Here is a 19,562-nt window from a genome sequence, read left to right as displayed (position 1 = left end):
AAAAAAAAAAAAAGATCCTTAAATGTGAGCAAAAAAACGTACCATGATCGCAGGTCTAACTTTACAAATGAGTGTATTGAACGAAATTTATCAACAAAAGGAGACAAGTGCTTGTTGATGGTGCGTCACTAGTCGGTCACTTCATTAGGTCAACACGCAGAGTTTCATGGCAAGCAAAAACCTTGAATTTCTGATTGTGAGTGTTTCTAAGAAAGTGTCTGGAGAGTGTGGCCGGGGGGGGGGGGGGGGGGGGGGGGGGGGGGGGCGTGCGTCCCCTATAGCTCGGCCCCGTCTCGGGGGTAAATGAGGCTGTTGACGCTGAAGCTGTTGTACAGGTGGCTGTTGAACTGTCCGCCCTGCCCCCCGCCAAAGGCGTTGTAGTACACGCCGCGGTTGAAGTGCAGACCATCGCCGCCGTGCTCCGACCCCGCCGAGTCCTGCTGGCCGCCCGCGTGGTAGGGGCCCTGCAGAGCGCCAATGTTCCTGCTGGACAGCTCGTCGAGCAGGCCCAGGGGCCCCGCCTGTCTCCCCCCGGAGGCTGCCGCCGGGCCCCCCAGAGAGGACATGCTGCTGTAAAAGTTGCTGAAGCACGACGACGGCGACGCCGTCTTGAGGTTGTCGCTCAGGGCGTCCGTGTCCGAGGGCGAGAGCTGGGAGTTGTCGGCGGGTTTGGGCGTCGGGGCCCGCGCGCCGTCCTCCATCTTGGTGGCCCCCGCCACTGGCGCCGGGTCAGACCTTCGCTTCCTTTTTCGCCGGAAGTTTCCGTTGTCAAACATCTTCTCGCAGTTGGGGTCCAGCGTCCAATAGTTTCCTTTGCCTGCAGCGTGAAAATTCGCATTTGTCAGATATGAGGTCTTGAGGTGCAGCAATTAATTGATGAATCGACAAGTAATCAATTGTCAAATTAATTGAAAACTATTTTGGTAATCGATTAATTGTTCAGAAACCTTGTCTATATACTTAAAGCTCAAAGTTTGTGTGTCCGTTTTCAAAGAACTTTGGAGAGCAAAAACGTTTTCTTGCACATTTTTGAACGTTCCTGCACATTTTTGCACATTGTGGCACGTTTTTGCACGTTTTGCACGTTCCTGCACGACTCCAAGGTTTCAACGCCCTCTTTAAATACCAAACTAATAATACATATCATGACAGGCAATTCTTACTATTACATGTGACCAAGGACATGTAAAAACATGGAGAAACATGCACTATAAGTGGAGGCTTATTGCAAAACGTGCAGGAACGTGCAAAAACGTGCGAGAAAACGTTTTTGCTCTAGAAAGTTCTTTGAAAACGGACACACAAACGTTGAGCTTTAAGTGTATAGATGTTGCCTACCGTGCTTGAAGCTATTATCATCACAGGTCCTTCTAAAGGTGAGACAGCATTTCTACCCCGAATATCATTCTATCATGATTTACCAGTTCAATTCAGAAGGCTTCAGTTTCCAATATCAATTTGTTTTGCAATGAGTATCAACAAGTCACAAGGTCAGTCTCTGAAAGTTGATGGATTGGATTTGCATCCTCCGTGTTTTTCCTCATGGTCAGTTTTATGTTGGTTGCTCAAGGGTTGGCAGATCTAATGATTTTGTGTATACTGGCAGACAATAAGATGACAACAAATATTTTCTATCCTGAAGCATTGCAATAACACCTTGAACTGTTTGATGTGTACAATATTATTGCACGTGAACTATTCACGAGGTTTGGAGTATTGGGCTTTCCGTAGGAACTAGAGGGTTGAGGCGCACGGAGCCCGCTCGTTTAACAGAAAATGGTCCAAATCCTCGAAATTTCAGCCTCTCAACAATAAATCTTCTCAGATTTCTTTCGTCGTTCTTTCATGAAAGCAGACTGAACCAAAATAAGACTTGCAAACATCTGCTTTGATTTTTGAAAACAATCATCAACAGATTGTATCTATTTTCTGACCAAAACAAAAAGTCAATCACAATCTAAGTTTGAAATAATGTCCTGTTGTTGAACAAAGGGATGAAAATTGAAAAAGGTTTTATCCGATTCATTGATTAAGTGAAAAAACAATCGACACATCAACCGATTATTCAAATAATGGTGAGTTGCATCTCGACTTAAGTCTATTTAAATGTCAACCGTGTTCCAACGACATGAAGGCACTTCATACAAATAAACCCAAAAGTTTGACGTTCTACGCGTTTTTTGTATTTTCTCAAGAAATGCGTCCCAATGCTACTGATGCACTTCCTCCAAAATAACATAAACCACGACAAAGATGTCTTTGCGGCTCCTCGACCTATGAGTTTTTTTCTACATGTGCAGAGAAGTGCCAGAATGTCCAAACCGAAGAGCAACAGGTGAAATTTCGGTCATGTTGCAGCAAAAGAGGTGGGCAAAAGTCAAACGTTTGCATTGCCTGAATGTGAGCCTTTAATCTCACTCGATATAAAACCCGGCTAACGACTGGAAACACATGTTTTGACTGGAAACGCATGACATGAATTTGAATGATAATCACTTAGTTTTATGGTGCCTTTCACCCAAGGACGCCCAACAGTGTCTCATGTGGTGATTCAAATGGATCTTTTTTTAATATGAATTACTGTGTATGTGTGGATATTAATTGGACATATTTTTGGTCTAAATATTGAAAACTTTTCAATCACGCAGTAAATGCCTATAAACTTATAAAAATGTTTTTAGTGTTCAATTAATGCATCTTGCATATCTAGGTTTTTTTTTTTTAGTAGTTATTACTATTTTTATTTCCAGTTTAATGTGTCAGCCACACATACAAAGCACTTATTTCTTTAATAGAATATATAAAAAGTTCTGAATATCTACTTCAACAAATACAAGCACTGAAATGTATGAGTGTAATTTTAATAAATAATTGTAATAAAAACATGCCACTTGATCGTTCCAAAAAGTCACCGTTTACAACAGTTGCTTATGATGTATTTGGATGTATTTATTTATTGTTGTTGTTCTTTTCCAACTGTTTTGCTGTGTCCTGCTGTAACATTTGCCTTTCCCACCTGGAGATCATGAAAAATGTGTTTGATCTTTTTTATGGCAACAACGTTCGATTCACCGCTCAACTCACAGTTTAATCGTTGCCTTAGTATCGGTATTCAAATATATCATCCATCCATTTTCTGTACCGCTTCACCTCACGCGGGTCGCGAGCGTGCTGGCGCCCATGCCAGCTGACTCTGGGCGAGAGGCGGGGTACACCCCGAACTGGTCGCCAGCCAATCGCGAGGCACATAGAAACAAACAACCATTCGCACCTACGGGCAATTTAGAGGCTTCAGTCAACCTACCGTGCATGTTTTTGGGATGTGGGAGGAAAGCGGAGTGCCCGGGGAAAAGAGAGCGTGCAAACTCCATACAGGCGGGGCCGGGATTTGGACCCGCAACCTCAGAACTGTGAGGCGGATGTGCTAACCAGTCGTCCAATCGTGCCGCCTTCAAATATTTTAGGTAGATCAAAATAAACGTCCGAAAACCAAATGTTGCGTTGTTGAGAAGTAATCGTGTTTTCCATTTTTTTACAAGTCAGTGAAGTAGACATTCTCAAGTCTGTCACTGCTGTACTCGACGACGGTGCGTTCACTGAGACCTCTTGAAGCGGTCTTTATTCTTTTTTTTACGACGCAGTTTTTGTACACTATGTTTGAAAATGTTAACAGTGAAGGCTTAAACCAACTTTCAAAAATGATGTCGTTTCTCAATATCGTGGATTTTCACCGATCGCAGTAAGTCACTCCCACGCTGACCACGGGATTAGCGTATATAATAAAAACAAGTTGAATTTGCTGCCCGTGAAGTTGAGCCAATCGGTCGGCGGTGCGTTCACGGACAACCCGGTGGTTGTTCCCGTCGAGTGACAAGTTGTGCCAGACAGCCTCGCTGTTTACTTTGGATTCTATTTTTTCTTTCCATTTTGTGATTCGACATTTTATTTTGTGTTCAAATTCGTTTCCAATGTGTTCAAAAAGTGTGTTTTAAGACTTTGAAATCTGTTTGAGGGTTCTTTTAAGGCTTTATAAAAACAGTTCTATCTTTCTGGATCGCGGATTTTGGCGTATCGCGGCTGGTTCTGGAGCGTAACTTCTGCGATTAACGGGGGATCACGTTTATGGTTAAAAAAAAAAAAGAAAAAAAAAGACATCAGTCTAGTCTAGTTTGTTTGAGAAGTGATAGCTTTTTTTTTTTTTTTTTTTTTTTTTTTTTCCCTCTCTCCTCAATCAGTGAAGTCGCCGCTCAGGTGACGTACCGGGGTCGTCCTCGTCGCGCGGCACCTTCTTGAAGCAGTCGTTGAGCGACAGGTTGTGGCGGATGGAGTTTTGCCAGCCGGCCTTGCTCTTCTTGTAGAAGGGGAAGTTGTCAGCCACGTAGGCGTAGATCTGGCTGAGCGTCAGCTTCTTGTCGTGCGCGTTCTGGATGGCCATGGCGATCAGCGCCGAGTACGAGTACGGCGGCCGCACCAGCTTCAGCAGATCCTCCTGGCTGGCCACCGACAGCCAGCCTAGCTCCGGGCCGCCGAAGGCCGGCGAGCCGGCGGCCAGGAACGGCCGCGGGGAGCCGTACGAGGGCGGGCCGAAGGGCGCCGAGGGGCTGCCGGCGTGCAGGTAAGGCGCCGCCGCCGCCGCCGCCGGTGGTGCGGGGTTGACGCCCCACAGGTACGGGCTGGGCGGGGAGGCGAACTCGCCGTGCAGGCCGAAGCCGGCGGCTCGGTGAGCGGGGTTCTGGAGGCTCTGAGGCGGCTGCTGCTGCTGCTGCTGCTGCTGGTGGTGGTGGTGGTGGTGGTGGTGGTGGTGGTACATGCCGCTCAGGGAATCGCAGTACACGGCCATGTCCGGGCCCTGCTGCGCGCCTCTGGGTGCGGAGGAATGATGCTGGTTCTGATGGTGGGACTCGGGCTCGATCATCACTCCGAGTCCGGAATTGGGAGGTGCTGTGAAGGCGACCGGAGGAGAGGTTCTCCTGTCCTCTCTCTTTCAACAAGTGTCTGTTTGTCTGCGTGCGAAACCACTTTGAATTGTTTTGACGCTCCTGACAGCGAAAAGCTCGGCGGCCAATCGCGACTCGAGGGGGGCGTGGTCGAGACGAGGTCACTCGCGCGGTCGCGCCTCCCGCAGGGAAACACTGACAGGTTTGCTTTGACTCGTGTTGAGCCTCACTCGGACAAAACAAACTTTTTTTTTTTTTTTTTTTTTTTTTTTAAATCTAAACAAATCATAATGCTGTTAAATACTCAAACTTGTTTTGAATCATGACCTGTCTCTATAATTATGTTTAAATTAGGTTCCAGAAAATTGAAAACGCCATTGGAAAAAAAATGATGACAAAGTTAAACTTCAAAAAATAATCAGTAGATCTGTTATTCTAGATTTTTTTTTCAATCGTGCGTATCAAATTAAAGATACCAATAATAGAAAAATGAGGTTCAACTTTCTCTCATTTTTTGGGTCATTATAATGTCAAACATGCCAATAATAAAAAGAATAGCTTCAACTTGAAAATGAGCTTTGAAAATAAGAACCATGAGAAAAAAGTTGGTCCGTTACTGTAAATGTATTCCAAGTTGTAATGTGCTTTTCTTGTCCATTTTTATGAATGAATCCCAGCACCCCTCAAATGTAAGAGCTCTAAAACATTTAGTTTGAAAAATCGTTTTTTTTTTTTAATTTTCTTTTTTTCTTTTTTATAGAAAAGTGTAAAACCATACAGTTCTAGTGTGGACTGTACAAATTGAACAAGAAAAATGTAACACCACCCCCTATTGTCTCAAAAATGGTTTGTTCCCCCCAAACCCTGCAACCCTCAGCTCTGAACCTGCACAGGGCAAGACGCTGCGTTCAAGTCATATGGCACAAGTTGTTTGCTTAAACCAGGATATTTGGCACATTTCAGAACATGGATGGAATAGATAAGAAATTCATTTGAAAGCCAAAGTGTTCAAACTAAACACTAGGGTGCGACACGATATTAAATACACTTTTAAAGGGCAAGTAAGGCTCAGTATTGATAATATTACTGATGAGTATTGATTAGAAAGAACAAATTAGGAGATGGTCACCACTAACATTTACTGCATATAAATATATCAATGCACATTATACATAGGAAGAAGGACAATCCTGATTTATTTATTTTTTTTAGTCAATTTTGGGGGTGGTGCGCCTTATACTCCCGTGTGTATTAAACATGAGAAATGACGATATACGACATTTTATTTAGCTCGGAAACAATTCAGGTGCACGCTGTCCTCTGTTGGATTTGGAATGAGAAACGCTAGATGTTGTGTATGGAGACCGAGACATCGTGGACAAAAACAAACGCGCACACAAAACAAGCCCGTCGACATTATTGCTGACTCATTTTAAGGCAGCGAGAGAGGCTGAATTGAAGTACTGAATTTTGCACAATATTCGAATTGATTGATATCATGACAAATGGTTTCATGTCATTAGTAATATTCATTCCAATTCTTAAGTGATGTATGTTAGTTATTTAGTTGTCAACGAGCATAAAAAGTCCAATTTTATTTGTATTAAAAATACATAAGAAATACAATTTAAAAAATCTCATCAAATATAGCAAAAGAATGGAACTTTTTTTAATCAGTCAATTTCTTGACCTCTTTAAAATGTGATGTGATTGGAAAACTAAAAACTCTTAACTAAAAATGTATTCAATATTTTTTTTGTTATTTTTAGAACAAGGAACTCTAATAAAAAGGGAACAAAAAAGAATCTAAATCAACAATTTGATTAATTTCAAGGTTTTCAATGTTCATGTGCACATCAAAAATTGCGATGCAGCTTTAAATCGAAAAGACTCAACTTAAGTAATATTCACTTTTCCCAATCATAACTTGAAAAATATCATCTAATTCTCAATAGTATAACTATGAGACAAATGGTTTGTATATTTATCAAAATCTTCAAAGGGGTAATAATGAAGTAAGAAGAATTTCTAATAGCGAGGTCGGGGGTTAGTTAGAAGCTGGCTAAGAAAAAGCATGGCGCGGATATACAGTATGCGTCAGATGTACTGTACGAGAATGACAAGATTTAATAAGGTGCTTCTTATTACGATAAGTAACACTGGTGGGGTCCTAAGTGCTCATAATTGCCTCATTGTAACCAAATGTCACGTTTGAATAATGGAGAGCTGTCAAACGTGTGGAGTGTTGACATCTTCTCAAACGTCTCCCGGCGGGCAGCAGTCAAAGTCGGCTCATTAAATCGTCGACACCGTTAAATGAAGATTTTTTTTTTTTTTTTTTTTTAGACTCACCACAATGTTTTTTCTTGAAGGGAAACTCACATTTTTAACACATGAGCTTAATTATATTTCGAAGATGAGATGGAAGAATTGTGCTTAAGCATGTGACGATCATCTGTTGAATTCCTGAAATAACCATTAAATGACCAATTATTACTAAGAAAAGATAAGGCTTGCTAACTTGGTTATATTTTGTATGATTCAAATCATCTATCCATCCATTTCCTGAGCCGCTTCTCCTCACAAGGGTCGCGGGCGTGCTGGACCCTATCCCAGATATCATGGGGCAGGAGGCGGGGTAACATGACGAAATAGAATATAAAAAAATTAAAACAGTTTCTGCATCGTGTTATAATTCAGTGGGCATTGTGCTGCTCCTACTGGTGTTGCACGTCCTGCCCATCAGGTGGCAGTACGATACATAGACGTATTACTACTACTAGATTTGACGATAAAACAGAAACCGGACCGCCGCAATTCAGCTGTTAAATATCAGCTAATATCAGCTGTAAACTGATATTAGCAATTTTTTTGCAGATGATAAAGAATATATGCCTGTGAGTTTTGCTGTACGCTGTGTCTGCATGTGTTGCTATATCTTGTGTTCAAATATACAGTCAGTTATTCAATGGTTTATAATTACCATGAGGTTGATGCTAGTTCTGTTATCCCATCTATGGGGTTTTGTATAGTGTGTTAGCATTAAGTGGACTTACTTTCATATCAGACAACGTCAATGGGTTCTTTTGTTGAACTGGTTCCCAGTGTTTCGATTTCTCGGAATCGTTTGTTTGCCTGCCCGATGATTCCGCTTCTCGATTATTGGGGGGGGGGGGAAAGAACCGTGGCCGGCGAGGCCGCTTAAAGCGCCCGTCCTCTCCTGTGATTGGGCAAACGTCACGGCAAGAAAGCAAGGAGGAGAAAAGAAATCCAAGTTTTGTCAAGCGGCCGTCACAGAGGGGGGCACGGTGAGGGGGATTCGGTACGGGTCGCTCTGGGGCTCGCGTCTCCCAGGTGTGCCCCGACTCTCGCCGGAGGTGGCAGCTTCGAAAAAGTATAATCGTGTAAAACCAGGATTGTTTTTTTTTTTTTTTTTTTTTTTTTAACAGAACAATTCTCTGTTGTATGTCTGAATTCCTTTTGGATCAAGTTGAATGCGAAAAGTCAAGTAGGAGTAGCTAAAGTATCATACTTAATTCAGTGCCATAAACCTTCACCTGGCAGGAGTGGTGAAAGTTGAAATTCTCCTTTGACTGTTTTCAGTCTCAATGTTTCAAGTTTTTGTATCAGATGTGTTAAAAAAACCCAAATATGTCATTGAGAGTGGAACTAGACATTTTCCTAAGGCACTCTGAGATCTTGTAATGTATGCCAAAACGAACTTTTTTTAAATTTTTTATTTATTTAATATATAACCATCTCTTGACATATTTGAAGAAGTCCCCCCCCCCCCTCCCCCCCTCAGGGTACATTCTAGATTATGAGTTTGCACTATATCTTCTGTCCAAAATGATTAAGGAAATCATTCAAGATTTAAAGCAAACAAAACCATTTATATTATTTCATTCCCTCACCCGATGAGAATCGGTAAGGACTCGGAATCGCTACGTTCGTATCAATTCCCGTCCCGGGTCAACAAGGTGGCGGAGGAGGCCCGCTCCGTGGTTGCTCTGCAAGTGGACATATCTCTTCACATTCACAGTGAATATCATGAGTTATTAATTACATAAGTCAAGATCAGTTATTGGCGGCACGGTGGCCGACTGGTTAGAGCGTCAGCCTCACAGTTCTGAGGACCCGGGTTCAATCTCCCGGCCCCGCCTGTGTGGAGTTTGCATGTTCTCCCCGTGCCTGCGTGGGCTTTCTCCGGTCACTCCGGTTTCCTCCCACATCCCAAAAACATGCATGAATTGGAGACTCTAAATTGCCCGTAGGCACGACTGTGAGTGCGAATGGTTGTTTGTTCCTATGTGCCCTGCGATTGGCTGGCAACCAGTTCAGGGTGTACCCCGCCTCCTGCCCGATGACAGCTGGGATAGGCTGCGGCACCCCCGCGACCCCCGCGTGAGGAGAAGCGGCTCAGAAAATGGATGGATGGAAGATCAGTTATTCACTTCAATACCAAAGAAGAACCTCTACCTGGTATACTGTCGACAGTACATGAAATCCTAAAACTAGGCGTGCTTTATACACGAGTTCAGTACAGCATAATGAATGTCAGGTTAATTACTTACACAGAAAACCTCGTACATTAACAAACAATATAAAAAAAAAAAAGATATAAAAACAATACTATGTGATTGTGTATTTTTGTAAATATGCGTTATTGACATTAACGTTAAGATTGGTATTAAACATGGAGCAGCAAGAAAGTATCCCCTTCACTTTTGTATTTGTGGGTCAACGCTGCCCTCTGCAGTCTTCGTGTTGCAAGTGCAGGTGTTAGACTGCCCGCAGTATGCGTAACGACCACTGGGTGGTGACATCGCACCACAATGGACTGCGTGCGTCCACAACTTGATGATTGGACGTCACAACTCTTCGAAGGAGCTGGAAGGGATCACGTTTCCCCAAGTCCAACACACATTCCAGGAACTTTCTCGTAAAACATCAAAGCCCTTCCTTCCTCCATGTTTGACACATTAGCACTAGTAGCGCTCGTGATATTCCGCCCTCACCTCCTGCTTGCGCTGTGGCCGCAGAGTAATTGCAGCAGCAGGAGCAGGATCACTTGGACTTGAATGGCGTCATTTGGGCCTTGGCTGGAAAAATCATCGCCTCGGGTGGCGAGCAGCACATATGGACAACGACGACACTTTGTCGTGACGCTTCGTGGCCAACTCGCGCGAAAGAGACACATTGGGAGAAAGCAATAGGATTCCTGCTTTGATGTACTCCCGTTTGAGGAGGACAAGTTGGGAATTTTGAAAAAGAACACGTACTCCTTTGACATTTAGCGCCCGCTACGCTAGCAACTCTGTGTCGGACTGTATTCAAAACCAATGGGGTTCTTGCGTTGTTGTCCTAAAGTGCTATCGTGTGCTGAATATGGTTCCAAATCAATAGGATTCTTGCTCTGCCAATGCCACCCTGGCAAAATCAATAGTGTTCTTGTTTTGCCATTAAAAGCAGCATTTGTAACTCGAGGAATGCAAACCCCTCAAGTGATTTACGCCGATAACGGTATGTATTTATGGAGGCGCTTTATGTTAAAAAAAATCAATAGGTGTCTCTATGTGTAAGAAGGTGGATTGATGTTTGTTTCTTGGCACACTAGGTCGCATTGAGGAGGCGTACAATGAGTTCATTTAGCGCAAATCTATTTTTACGTCAATCCACCCGTGTTCGTCTGGACGCCGTCATTTGCATGACCCGATAAACACTGTGCACACGCGCGCACACTAACATGCACAGGGGGGTATTCATGGTGGGCGGTAATGGCGCTGTTTGCATTTTTCTTCAGGCTTTTTCTTGTGTCAGTGACACACATTGATAAATATATCCACTTAAAGCCTCCGGTGGCTGGAATACAGCCCACCAGGTCGTCGCGGGGATTTTTCACGCAGCGACCACGAGGCGCTCTAAAGCGACCGCACAAGCGCGAAGTACCGGTCCGCACGCTGGCTGACAAGTCAGGCTTTCCATCCATCCATTTTCTGAGCCGCTTCACCTCACGCGGGTCGCGGGCCGCGGGCGTGCTGGAGCCTATCCCACCTGTCATCGGGCAGGAGGCGGGGTACACCCTGAACTGGTTGCCGGCCAATCGCAGGGCACATAGAAGCAAACAACCATTCGCACTCACAGTCACAGTCATGCCTACGGGCAATTTTAGAGTCTCCAATTCATGCATGTTTTTGGGATGTGGGAGAAAACCCACGCAGGCACGGGGAGAACATGCAAACTCCACACAGGCGGGGCCGGCGATTGAACCCGGGTCCTCCGAACTGTGTGGCTGACGCTCTAACCAGTCGTCCGCCGTGCCGAAGTCAGGCTTTGATTTTGAAAAAATCCTCCTTTTTATTTCCCTCGTCGCGCCTTCCGCCTTTCTCACTGTCATTTGTGCGCAGCACTCATGGCCGACGACGTGGTGCTCTAAAACGGCCACATCAACGAAATTTCCAAACGGAAGGTGCAATTTCGGGGTGTCGGCGTAGATAGCTAGCTAAATGCACGTCGCAATTGCACCGGACAACCGCTGATGCGAACGAAGGCGCTCGGTTCTTTTATACCGGGGGCGGGGCGACTCATGCTGGACCCCCAGTGCAGCGTTTTAGCCACCCCCCCCCCCTAAAATCCAGTAAACTGAAATAGTGAAAAAGTTGAGGTCTTGTTGTTGTTATTGTTCTCAATCTTTGCACAAGTTTCTAAAACACCGTGTGAAAGGGTCCAGTGACGCCCCTAGCACTAAAAGTTATTTTTTTGGGGGTGGCGCTGTCGTCCATGCTAAGTGCTTGAACTAGTTGACAGTCGAGCAAAGTCCCTGGAAGAAGGTTTACTTGACTTGTCAAGTGTTAAAAGGGGTAATTAATGGGCTTGGCAGGAGCTGGCTCTTTAAGGACTTGGCTGTTGAGCTCGTTGGCTCCAGAACCTTCACGCCTCCAAACAGGGCAAATAGTCACTGGGAGAGTTTCTTTACTCAGACAGATGGCAGCGTCTCGCACATTTTTGGGAATCATATTCAACTATTTTATTAGTATATTCCGACGTATGTCAAGTAAAAGGGGTGTTGAAAACAAAATAATGTTTTTATAAAAAAAAAAAAAAAAGACTACTGGGGAGAAACATCATCCTTGAACACAAATTTGGGCGCACAACACGGTGGCATAACCACACACGCAAATCATCGCAGACATAATCGAGGACACACGCACACACACACACACACAAACAACATTGGAGAACGACCACATGTCAGAGTACACTGGAACATAAACACGGATGCGCAACATTGTGGAGCAACCACATGCCAGAGTCTACAAGGATGTCAATAAGGGCGCACACAACATTGTGGAACGACATCAGCATCGCCTGGAACATAACTATGGACGCGTACTACAATGTGGAGCGACGACATGTCACAGTCGACTGGAACGTGGGCGCACACAACATTGCGTAGTGACCGTATCAACACGGATGCGCGGAACATTTTGGAATGAGCGTGTGTCAGGGTCTACAAACGTGTCACAGTCTTCTGGAACACGGACGCACATGACGTTGTGGCTCGACCTCATAACAAGCAACCGCGTTTTAATCTACTGCTATATAAACATTAACTTTCGCAACATTACGGAGCAAATATAACATTACGGAACTACCGCTTCAGAGTCTACTGTAACGTTAACACGGACGCACACAACATTGAGGAGCGATCAGAAGTCAGAGTCTACTCGAAAGTAAGCAGGGAGGGAAATAACGTCGCGGCGCAACCGCGTAACATAAACGTGGACACGCCAAACATCGCGGGGCGAGCACACATCAGAGTAGAATGGACTGACGCAATGTTGCGGAGCCAGCACACGTCGTTATCGAAGGGTTCGCGTGAGGCGAGGTTGCCTGTGATGTTTTTTCGCCAAGCGGCATCCTGACGCTCGCTTCCTGTCATCCTTCACGAAAGCGAGCCCTCGGCCCTGTTGCCACGACGACCGGCCCGGGTGGGAAGCGGGCACAGGACGACAGGGGGCGACGGAGTTCACGGCCGAGTTCGTTTGCGCTGCGGAGAAAAAGAGGCTGCACTTGTGGAGGGGGAGTGAAGGAGGTTACCCTGCTGAAAATGGAAGTCAATTACTTTCTCAGAGTAATAGAACTCATTACATTTGATTTTGAGCTAATGACAAATGTACAAAACTGAGACAATATCACTTCATAGGAGACCTAAGATAAGTGAATAAAAAAAAATCCCAAATTATAAAGATGAAACTGTTCAAAAGTTCTTTTGTGTTCCAAAGTCAAACTATGAGTAAAACCTTTTCAAAATCTCAGACAAACTAATAATTGCACCACAAGGTGGCGCTTCGAGGTCCTATTCGGAAAAATGCGTCATGTCCGAGACGGCGGCGGAATGCCACACGACCAGACACAGCCAATCACAAGCGTCGGCTTTAGAAGCAGGAAGTGATAGGGAAAGAAAAATCCCATTTTTCCCCTCCAAATATAAATGAAATTGTAGTCATGGATATTTCCAAAAGCAATTGCGATGTAATGACACATTTTCTCCCAGTATTGTCACGGATTACAATTGCATAAATTACGTAATGAAATGACTATAATCTCGTTCCGTGTAATGAGTTACTCCCCGACTGATTGTGAGCGCGTGTGAAGATAATGCTGTTAGTTTTTTGAGTTGGCAACCTGTTACAAGAGCGCTGCAAATGTTTCTCTCGAATGAATACTTTTCCAGCCTTTTAACCCTGATTTAACAGTCACTGTACGATGGCCGTGACATTCATCGGACGAGAGTTGCAAGTCGAGCGAGAGAGACAACCGCACGGGACCGCAGAAATGGGCTTTTCTTCGTGTACGCGTGTTACACGCCAACGGACGAACGCTCGGCTGTTCGAAAACTACACTTGCTCGTGTACGTTCAAACTCGGCTCGTAGCAAACGCGAGTGACGTCGCGCGTGCCGTGATCGCGAGATCTGCGATCCTGCGACAAGACAGACTCAAACTCCATTTTGTCTCTTTGGAATGAAGCGCGGGCGTCGCGATTCTCGTGTGACTGCGGTGTGAGTGTCGCGTACAGAGCGTTATTGTTATTGCCTCAAGTTTCGTCCGCCACATCCTGACGTTGTTTGTGCGCGGTTGATTGATGACGCCTTATTTCTGCCGGCCAATCGGAGCCTCAGTTCGGTTCCGAGGGGCTTTTATATGTCCGTGAATGGCTCGGCCCGGACAAACCTGTGGTGGTGGGGGCTTTGTTCCACTGACTGATGACTCTGGGCAGTGGACCAGCTACCAATGAAGTCGCTACCAACGGGATCTGGCAGCGACTGAGAATGTCTGGACAAGATTGGCGGGGTGACAGCGCTGAGAGCTTCACAGAACACGAGAGGTCCCTCGGGTCCACGTTGGTGTCGAAGTGACCTCACTGCAGGTCCTAGGGCCCTTGACGTGCATCCGTCCGTCATCCATCTGTCAATTCATCTGCTCATCCCTCCATCCCAAAATCCATGCGTCCGTCCATCCTTCCACCTGTCATCAGACCATTCATGTGTTCATCCAACAGTGCGCCCTTCAATGTGTCCATCCAACTGTACATCCCTTCACTCACTCATCCATCCATCCATCCATCCATCCGTCACCCAATAGTCCAGCCGGCCATCGACCGATTTATCTCTCGATCCAACCACAAATTTGACCTACATACCGTACATCCTCCCATACATTCCTCTGTCCATCTACTTACTAATCGGCTGTACACGATCAGGATTTTTGGGGCCGATCACCAAGTTTAAAAAAAACCAAAAAACGATAACTGACCACAAGATGGAGCAATGTGTCTATTTACAAGGCTTGTTCATTTATATTTATATACTTGTGTACTGTATACTGAGTACTGTATCTTCCAAATTATTCTCGAGCATTTTAGACAAAAGTTAGAACATCAATGACCTCTAGGGGGCATTCAAGGATTGGCCACTGACACAAGTTTAGGTCAAATCAACATTACAACTGACAGAAATAATGGGTGCTAATTTACTGTAATTAAATGACTTTAACAAATACTGTTAACGACATGCTTACTCTAACTTTCTCACTCTCCCGGCTATATGGACGGGTGTTGTCCGGAGTTTGTGTCCGTTTGGCTTTTCCTTTTTTTTTTTCCTTCCACGCTGCGTTCTTCAGGTGCCCGATCAAATGAGTTGAAGCATTTCGATGACGTTCCCCACGACGTACTTCAGTTGTGCACGGACTGCAAAGAACTTGCGTGCCGTTTGTCTGAGACGCCGCAAAATAGTCCCGCACCGACGACGTGTTTTTTCACCGACAAGATTGCAAAAACTTTATTGGCCGTCAGATAGTTACAGTACTGCGCCACAAGACACGTGACGAGGCTAAAAATAAACTAGCTTTTGGATTCATACGCGACGAAGTAAATGTCTTGTGCGGAGCCGATCGATGATGTCATTGATCGGATCGGCGAATTATGACACGAAAGCCGATCGGCATAAAATGCAAATTATCGGCCGATACCGATCAAACCGATCTAAGTAGCTTAAGTAACTTCTATACATGCACATGTTTTGCATGTGATGGCACTCCTTCACATCCAAACGTGTCTGACCTCGTTGTTTGTTCAGACGAACTCGAATCCGTTGGGCATCATCTCCTCCCTCCGGGCGTCAACGGGGTTATCTTGGAGTCTTCCTGGCCGTGGCCCCGCCGAGGTTTTCCTTACCTGCACAGGAGCTCCATTGAGCGCCAAGGTCGCCGCGACGAGCGCTAACGCTAATGACGCCTGTGGGTTGATAGCAGCGCTTCCGTTCCGTCCGCCTCCTACGCTTTGCCCTTTGCATGCCTCCCGTCCGAGCGCATGAAACGAGAGCGGTTTGATTCCTCTTTCTTTTCTAATCAGTTGTTAGTCTCTTTGGTTATTACTTACTAGTTTATGTTGTTCGGGTTTTAGTTCATTAGTTATTGAGTTTTTAGTACGTTACTTTGTTAGTTAGGTTGCTACTTAGTTCATTTTTTTAGGTTGTTAGGATTACCCTAAAATACAACCATGAAACTTTTCGCTGTCAATTTCTTAGGTATTTAGACAATGAGTTAGTTACCTCAGCTGTTAATTTGTTAGCTTTTTACTTAAAACAAACAAAACAAACACAATAGCTGTTCGCCAACCAAAACTAGCTCCCTAGCTTTCCTTGAGTTTCCATACGAAACATCAACCACATTGGAACACTCACTCAAAGGTGACAACAAATGAGAATTGATTTGATTTCTTTCTTCTGTTTTTAACAACTGTGAAAGACGAAGGAAGTGAACTATTGACTGAAGATGTGTGGATGGAGGAAGGACCTTCAAATGTCTCATGAAGATCTAATTTGCTGGTGTAGTAACCTTGCAGGCTCATTCGAGAATATGAGGACATTTTCTGTCTCCACCAAATGAAATTTCATGTTATGCATGCACGAAATACAGAAGCATGCACTTGTTAAGTAAATGAGTTGTCATGAGACCAACTATAACTGTACCTGGAGTAAGAATGATTTGTAATTACAATTAAACATATCAAATAGTATTTGTGATTTATCACAGGCATATTTTATATAGTCGTAACTATGAAGTGTGAGCCACATGACTTAGCAGAAATGGCATCATCAAGCCAATTGCTCTTGGGGGTCTACCCAGGATCTAAGCTAAGTCCTCTCTTCTAGTTTTCATATTTTGTAAATGTTTGCAGCCGGGATGGCGTTTATCACTCAAACCAACGCAACCCTCTCCTCATATTATTATAAAAAGACATCAATGTCCGTTTGTCTTTCATCGTATAGCTAAGTTTGTTCTTGATCCGTTAGCAGAGCAGAAAACACAGCTAGCATGTAGTCTTCAGCAAAAACTCTAACATGAGCATTGATTTGCAACCTTGTTCCTGTAATTAGAGTATTACTAAAATGAAATTAGTATTCAAATAATTACATTTGACTGCCTTTATTTCGTTGGATTTGTACAGACAGTCATTGTTTTTTGCAATTTTCAAGTGCCCGAGCATCTGTAACAAGGTTGCGCCCAACACAGCACATGACAATTGAGATAGACAATGAGCTGATATAAAATACAACCAAAAAAAAGGTGAAATTCATTGGGTTTTTCAAAAAGCTCCTCAATTGTCCTCCAATTCTGAAATGAGCCTTCCGTTACTCCAGACGCCGAGTAGCGTTGACTTTCTGGAGAAGGTTTCGTTGAGCTGAAATTCCCGTTTGGGTTCAGGAGCAAAGCGCCCCGCCGGGTCTGTCGGTCTGCCAGTCGGGGCATCCGGCGGCGCGTGAGCCGTCCCAGAGCATTCCCGGCGGAATTTCCTGTCAAAACAGGGCAGCGCTGGCCAGACGTGAAGAAGTCCTGCTTTGTCTCGCGCCGTCGCTCCGACCAATCCGGGCGGATTGCTTTAAAAGGCCTCGAACGCTGGCGACGCTTTGTTTGGACTTGAGGCACAAGCCGGGATGATGTGTGTCTCTGCCACACGCAACCCCCCCCCCCCCCCCGCCCCCGAAACGCTACTTGGCCTATTAAATCAGGCCCGTCCGTCTACACAGTCCGCTCGTCTTGGACACAAACGGTCCGATAGGGCCCGTTAATAACTTGAAACTGGAAGACGAACGATCTGTCGCACGCGCGTCGGCCCGCGGAAAACGACTTTGGGCTTGGTTTTATTCTGCGAGTGTCGGCAATGAGGTCGGCTTGTTTGGCAGAACGGTTTGAGTTTCTGGACAGTTCCGGTTTTGCTCGTTCGGTAGCGTAGTTAAATAGTTAGTCCGGTGATTCATGGAGACATAGTGTCTATTATGTAAAGTGGAGGCCACTATTTGAGGATGGTGCACTTAGTTAGTTTCGTTAGCTTGATAGTTGGGTTGAGTTTGCTGGTTGCTTTCATGAGTTAGTTAATTAGTTTGTTACTTAGGTTCTAAGGTTTTTCATTTGTTAGTTCACTAGTTAGTTTGCTCTTTCACGAGTTAATTTTGTTTGCCCATTAGCTAGTTAGTTAGTTCATTCGTTAGGTTGTTAGTTTGGTGGGTTGTTAGTATTTCACTCTTTTGTTCATTAGTTCATGTTAGTCAGGTTGTTAGGTTTTCTGTTCATTTGTTTTTTGTGCATGAGTTAATTTGCTCATTAGTCAGTTGTTAGTTTTTTTTTTTTTTGTCTGTTTGTTCATTACTTTTGTTCTTTAATTTGGTAGGTTGTTCATTTAGATGTTAAAAAGGTTGTGACTTATGTTGAGTTAGTTAGTTAGGTTTTTATTTTGCTAGTTTAGTTTTTATTTCATAGGTTGTTGGTTTTTTTTAAGTGGATTGTAACTTTTTGGTGGGTTAGTTAGTTCGATTGTGAGGTTTTTAGTTGATTTAATTTTAAGTTTTTTCATTCATTGGTTCGCCTGTGTGGAGTTTGCATGTTCTCCCCGTGTCTGCGTGGCTTTTCTCCGGGCGCTCCGGTTTCCTCCTCCCACATCCCAAAAACATGCACGGTAGGTTAACTGAAGACTCCAAATTGCCCTTAGGTGCGAATGGTTGTTTGTTTCTATGTGCCTCGCGATTGGCTGGCGGCGACCAGTTCAAGGTTTACCCCGCCTCTCGCCCGAAGAGAACTGGGATAGGCCCCGGCACGCCCGCGACCCTTGTGAGGATAAGGCGCTATAGAAAATGGATGGATGGATGGATAGAACTAAAAACAACGCTAACAAACGTTAACGTAAACGTAAGCGTTTTTCTCTTAATCGTGGAAAAAACAGACCGGTTTGAAAAGGTAATGGCATTTCAGGCTGATTTCCTTCCCCAAAAGTTCCAGGTCAGACATGAAAGCACTTTTGGACGGGTTCTGTCATGTGGCCCGTTCCAAAGAGGATATTTACACAGTAGAAAAATCCAAACAAAAACAACAACTCTGAAAAACCAAAGAAAATATTCTCTCACATTTCTCCTGAGGAAGATTTCACAGTCATTAGATTTGTTTAGCAAACAGAATGAGCAAACATTTCATTTGCAAACCAAACAGCAGCTTTATTGAAGTTTACAGTTTACCGAAGGATCAAAGTCCAAAAACAACAACAACATCGGTGGACGTGACCTTGGTGTCTCCTCACTTTTGACTGATAAGACAACAAACAACATTTGGCCTCCTATCACCCAAATCATACCACAACACCACGAACTCCGCCCACTTCCTGCAAGGTTCATTCATTCAACAAGACTTCTTATCGTTTCATTTGTAGCTTTTCACTCCTCCTTTGTGTTTTTATCGCTATCGCGCGACTTCCTGCCTCCCTTCCGAAACAAACACTCCTGGCCGGACACTTCATTCGGTACACCATTGAATGAGAGCCCACACCAAAAAAGATCAGCCTTCACGGTTTGGTAGTAGTCGAATGAAAATGTCACGTGTCTTTGGACTCGGTGAACAATTTTACGTTCATGATGACTTGAAGCTCGCTCGAATCTCAAATGTTGTCGTCACCGGAAAACCTCGTAAATTGCGGCACTTGGAAGTCAAGGTACTTTTGTATCTGGGGCAGCAGTGTCAGTCCGAAGACCTTGCATGCTGCATTCCAGGCGTCTGCTCTGTACAATCTCTCCACT

At 44.5% G+C, this 19,562-nt stretch overlaps 1 protein-coding gene and 1 long non-coding RNA gene across 3 annotated transcripts; both read right to left on the bottom strand.

The window, feature by feature from the left end:
- Positions 1 to 275: 275 nt before the first annotated feature.
- foxi2 (forkhead box I2) lies at positions 276 to 4,972 on the bottom strand. The gene is made up of 2 exons (XM_061696689.1): positions 4,261 to 4,972; positions 276 to 817 (listed from the first exon to the last, which is right to left on the bottom strand). Exons 1-2 carry the CDS (start codon positions 4,913 to 4,915, stop codon positions 276 to 278), a joined length of 1,197 nt encoding a protein of 398 aa, XP_061552673.1. The 5' UTR covers positions 4,916 to 4,972.
- A 7,060-nt stretch (positions 4,973 to 12,032) lies between these two features.
- Positions 12,033 to 15,713, bottom strand: LOC133412904 (uncharacterized). 2 transcript variants are annotated; one of them, XR_009769808.1, is made up of 3 exons: positions 15,560 to 15,713; positions 14,173 to 14,466; positions 12,033 to 13,041 (listed from the first exon to the last, which is right to left on the bottom strand). It is a non-coding gene; the product is annotated as an uncharacterized LOC133412904 (long non-coding RNA). The 2 variants fall into 2 exon arrangements; XR_009769809.1 differs by having other exon boundaries at positions 12,033 to 13,038.
- Between the last annotated feature and the right edge of the window lie 3,849 nt (positions 15,714 to 19,562).

The sequence above is a fragment of the Phycodurus eques genome, chromosome 14, assembly GCF_024500275.1.
Source record: "Phycodurus eques isolate BA_2022a chromosome 14, UOR_Pequ_1.1, whole genome shotgun sequence".
NCBI classification, from domain to species: Eukaryota; Metazoa; Chordata; class Actinopteri; order Syngnathiformes; family Syngnathidae; genus Phycodurus; species Phycodurus eques.
The sequence above is the reverse complement of the archived record's forward strand: the minus strand, read 5'-3'. Positions and strand labels throughout refer to the sequence as shown.

Bases quoted from the DNA above. Each gene is read 5' to 3' on its own strand.
- foxi2 (XM_061696689.1), bottom strand. From the start codon at position 4,915: ATGATCGAGCCCGAGTCCCACCATCAGAACCAGCATCATTCCTCCGCA. The intron at 818-4,260 runs GTACGTCACCTG...TTCACGCTGCAG, and splicing joins GCGCGACGAGGACGACCCCG to GCAAAGGAAACTATTGGACG.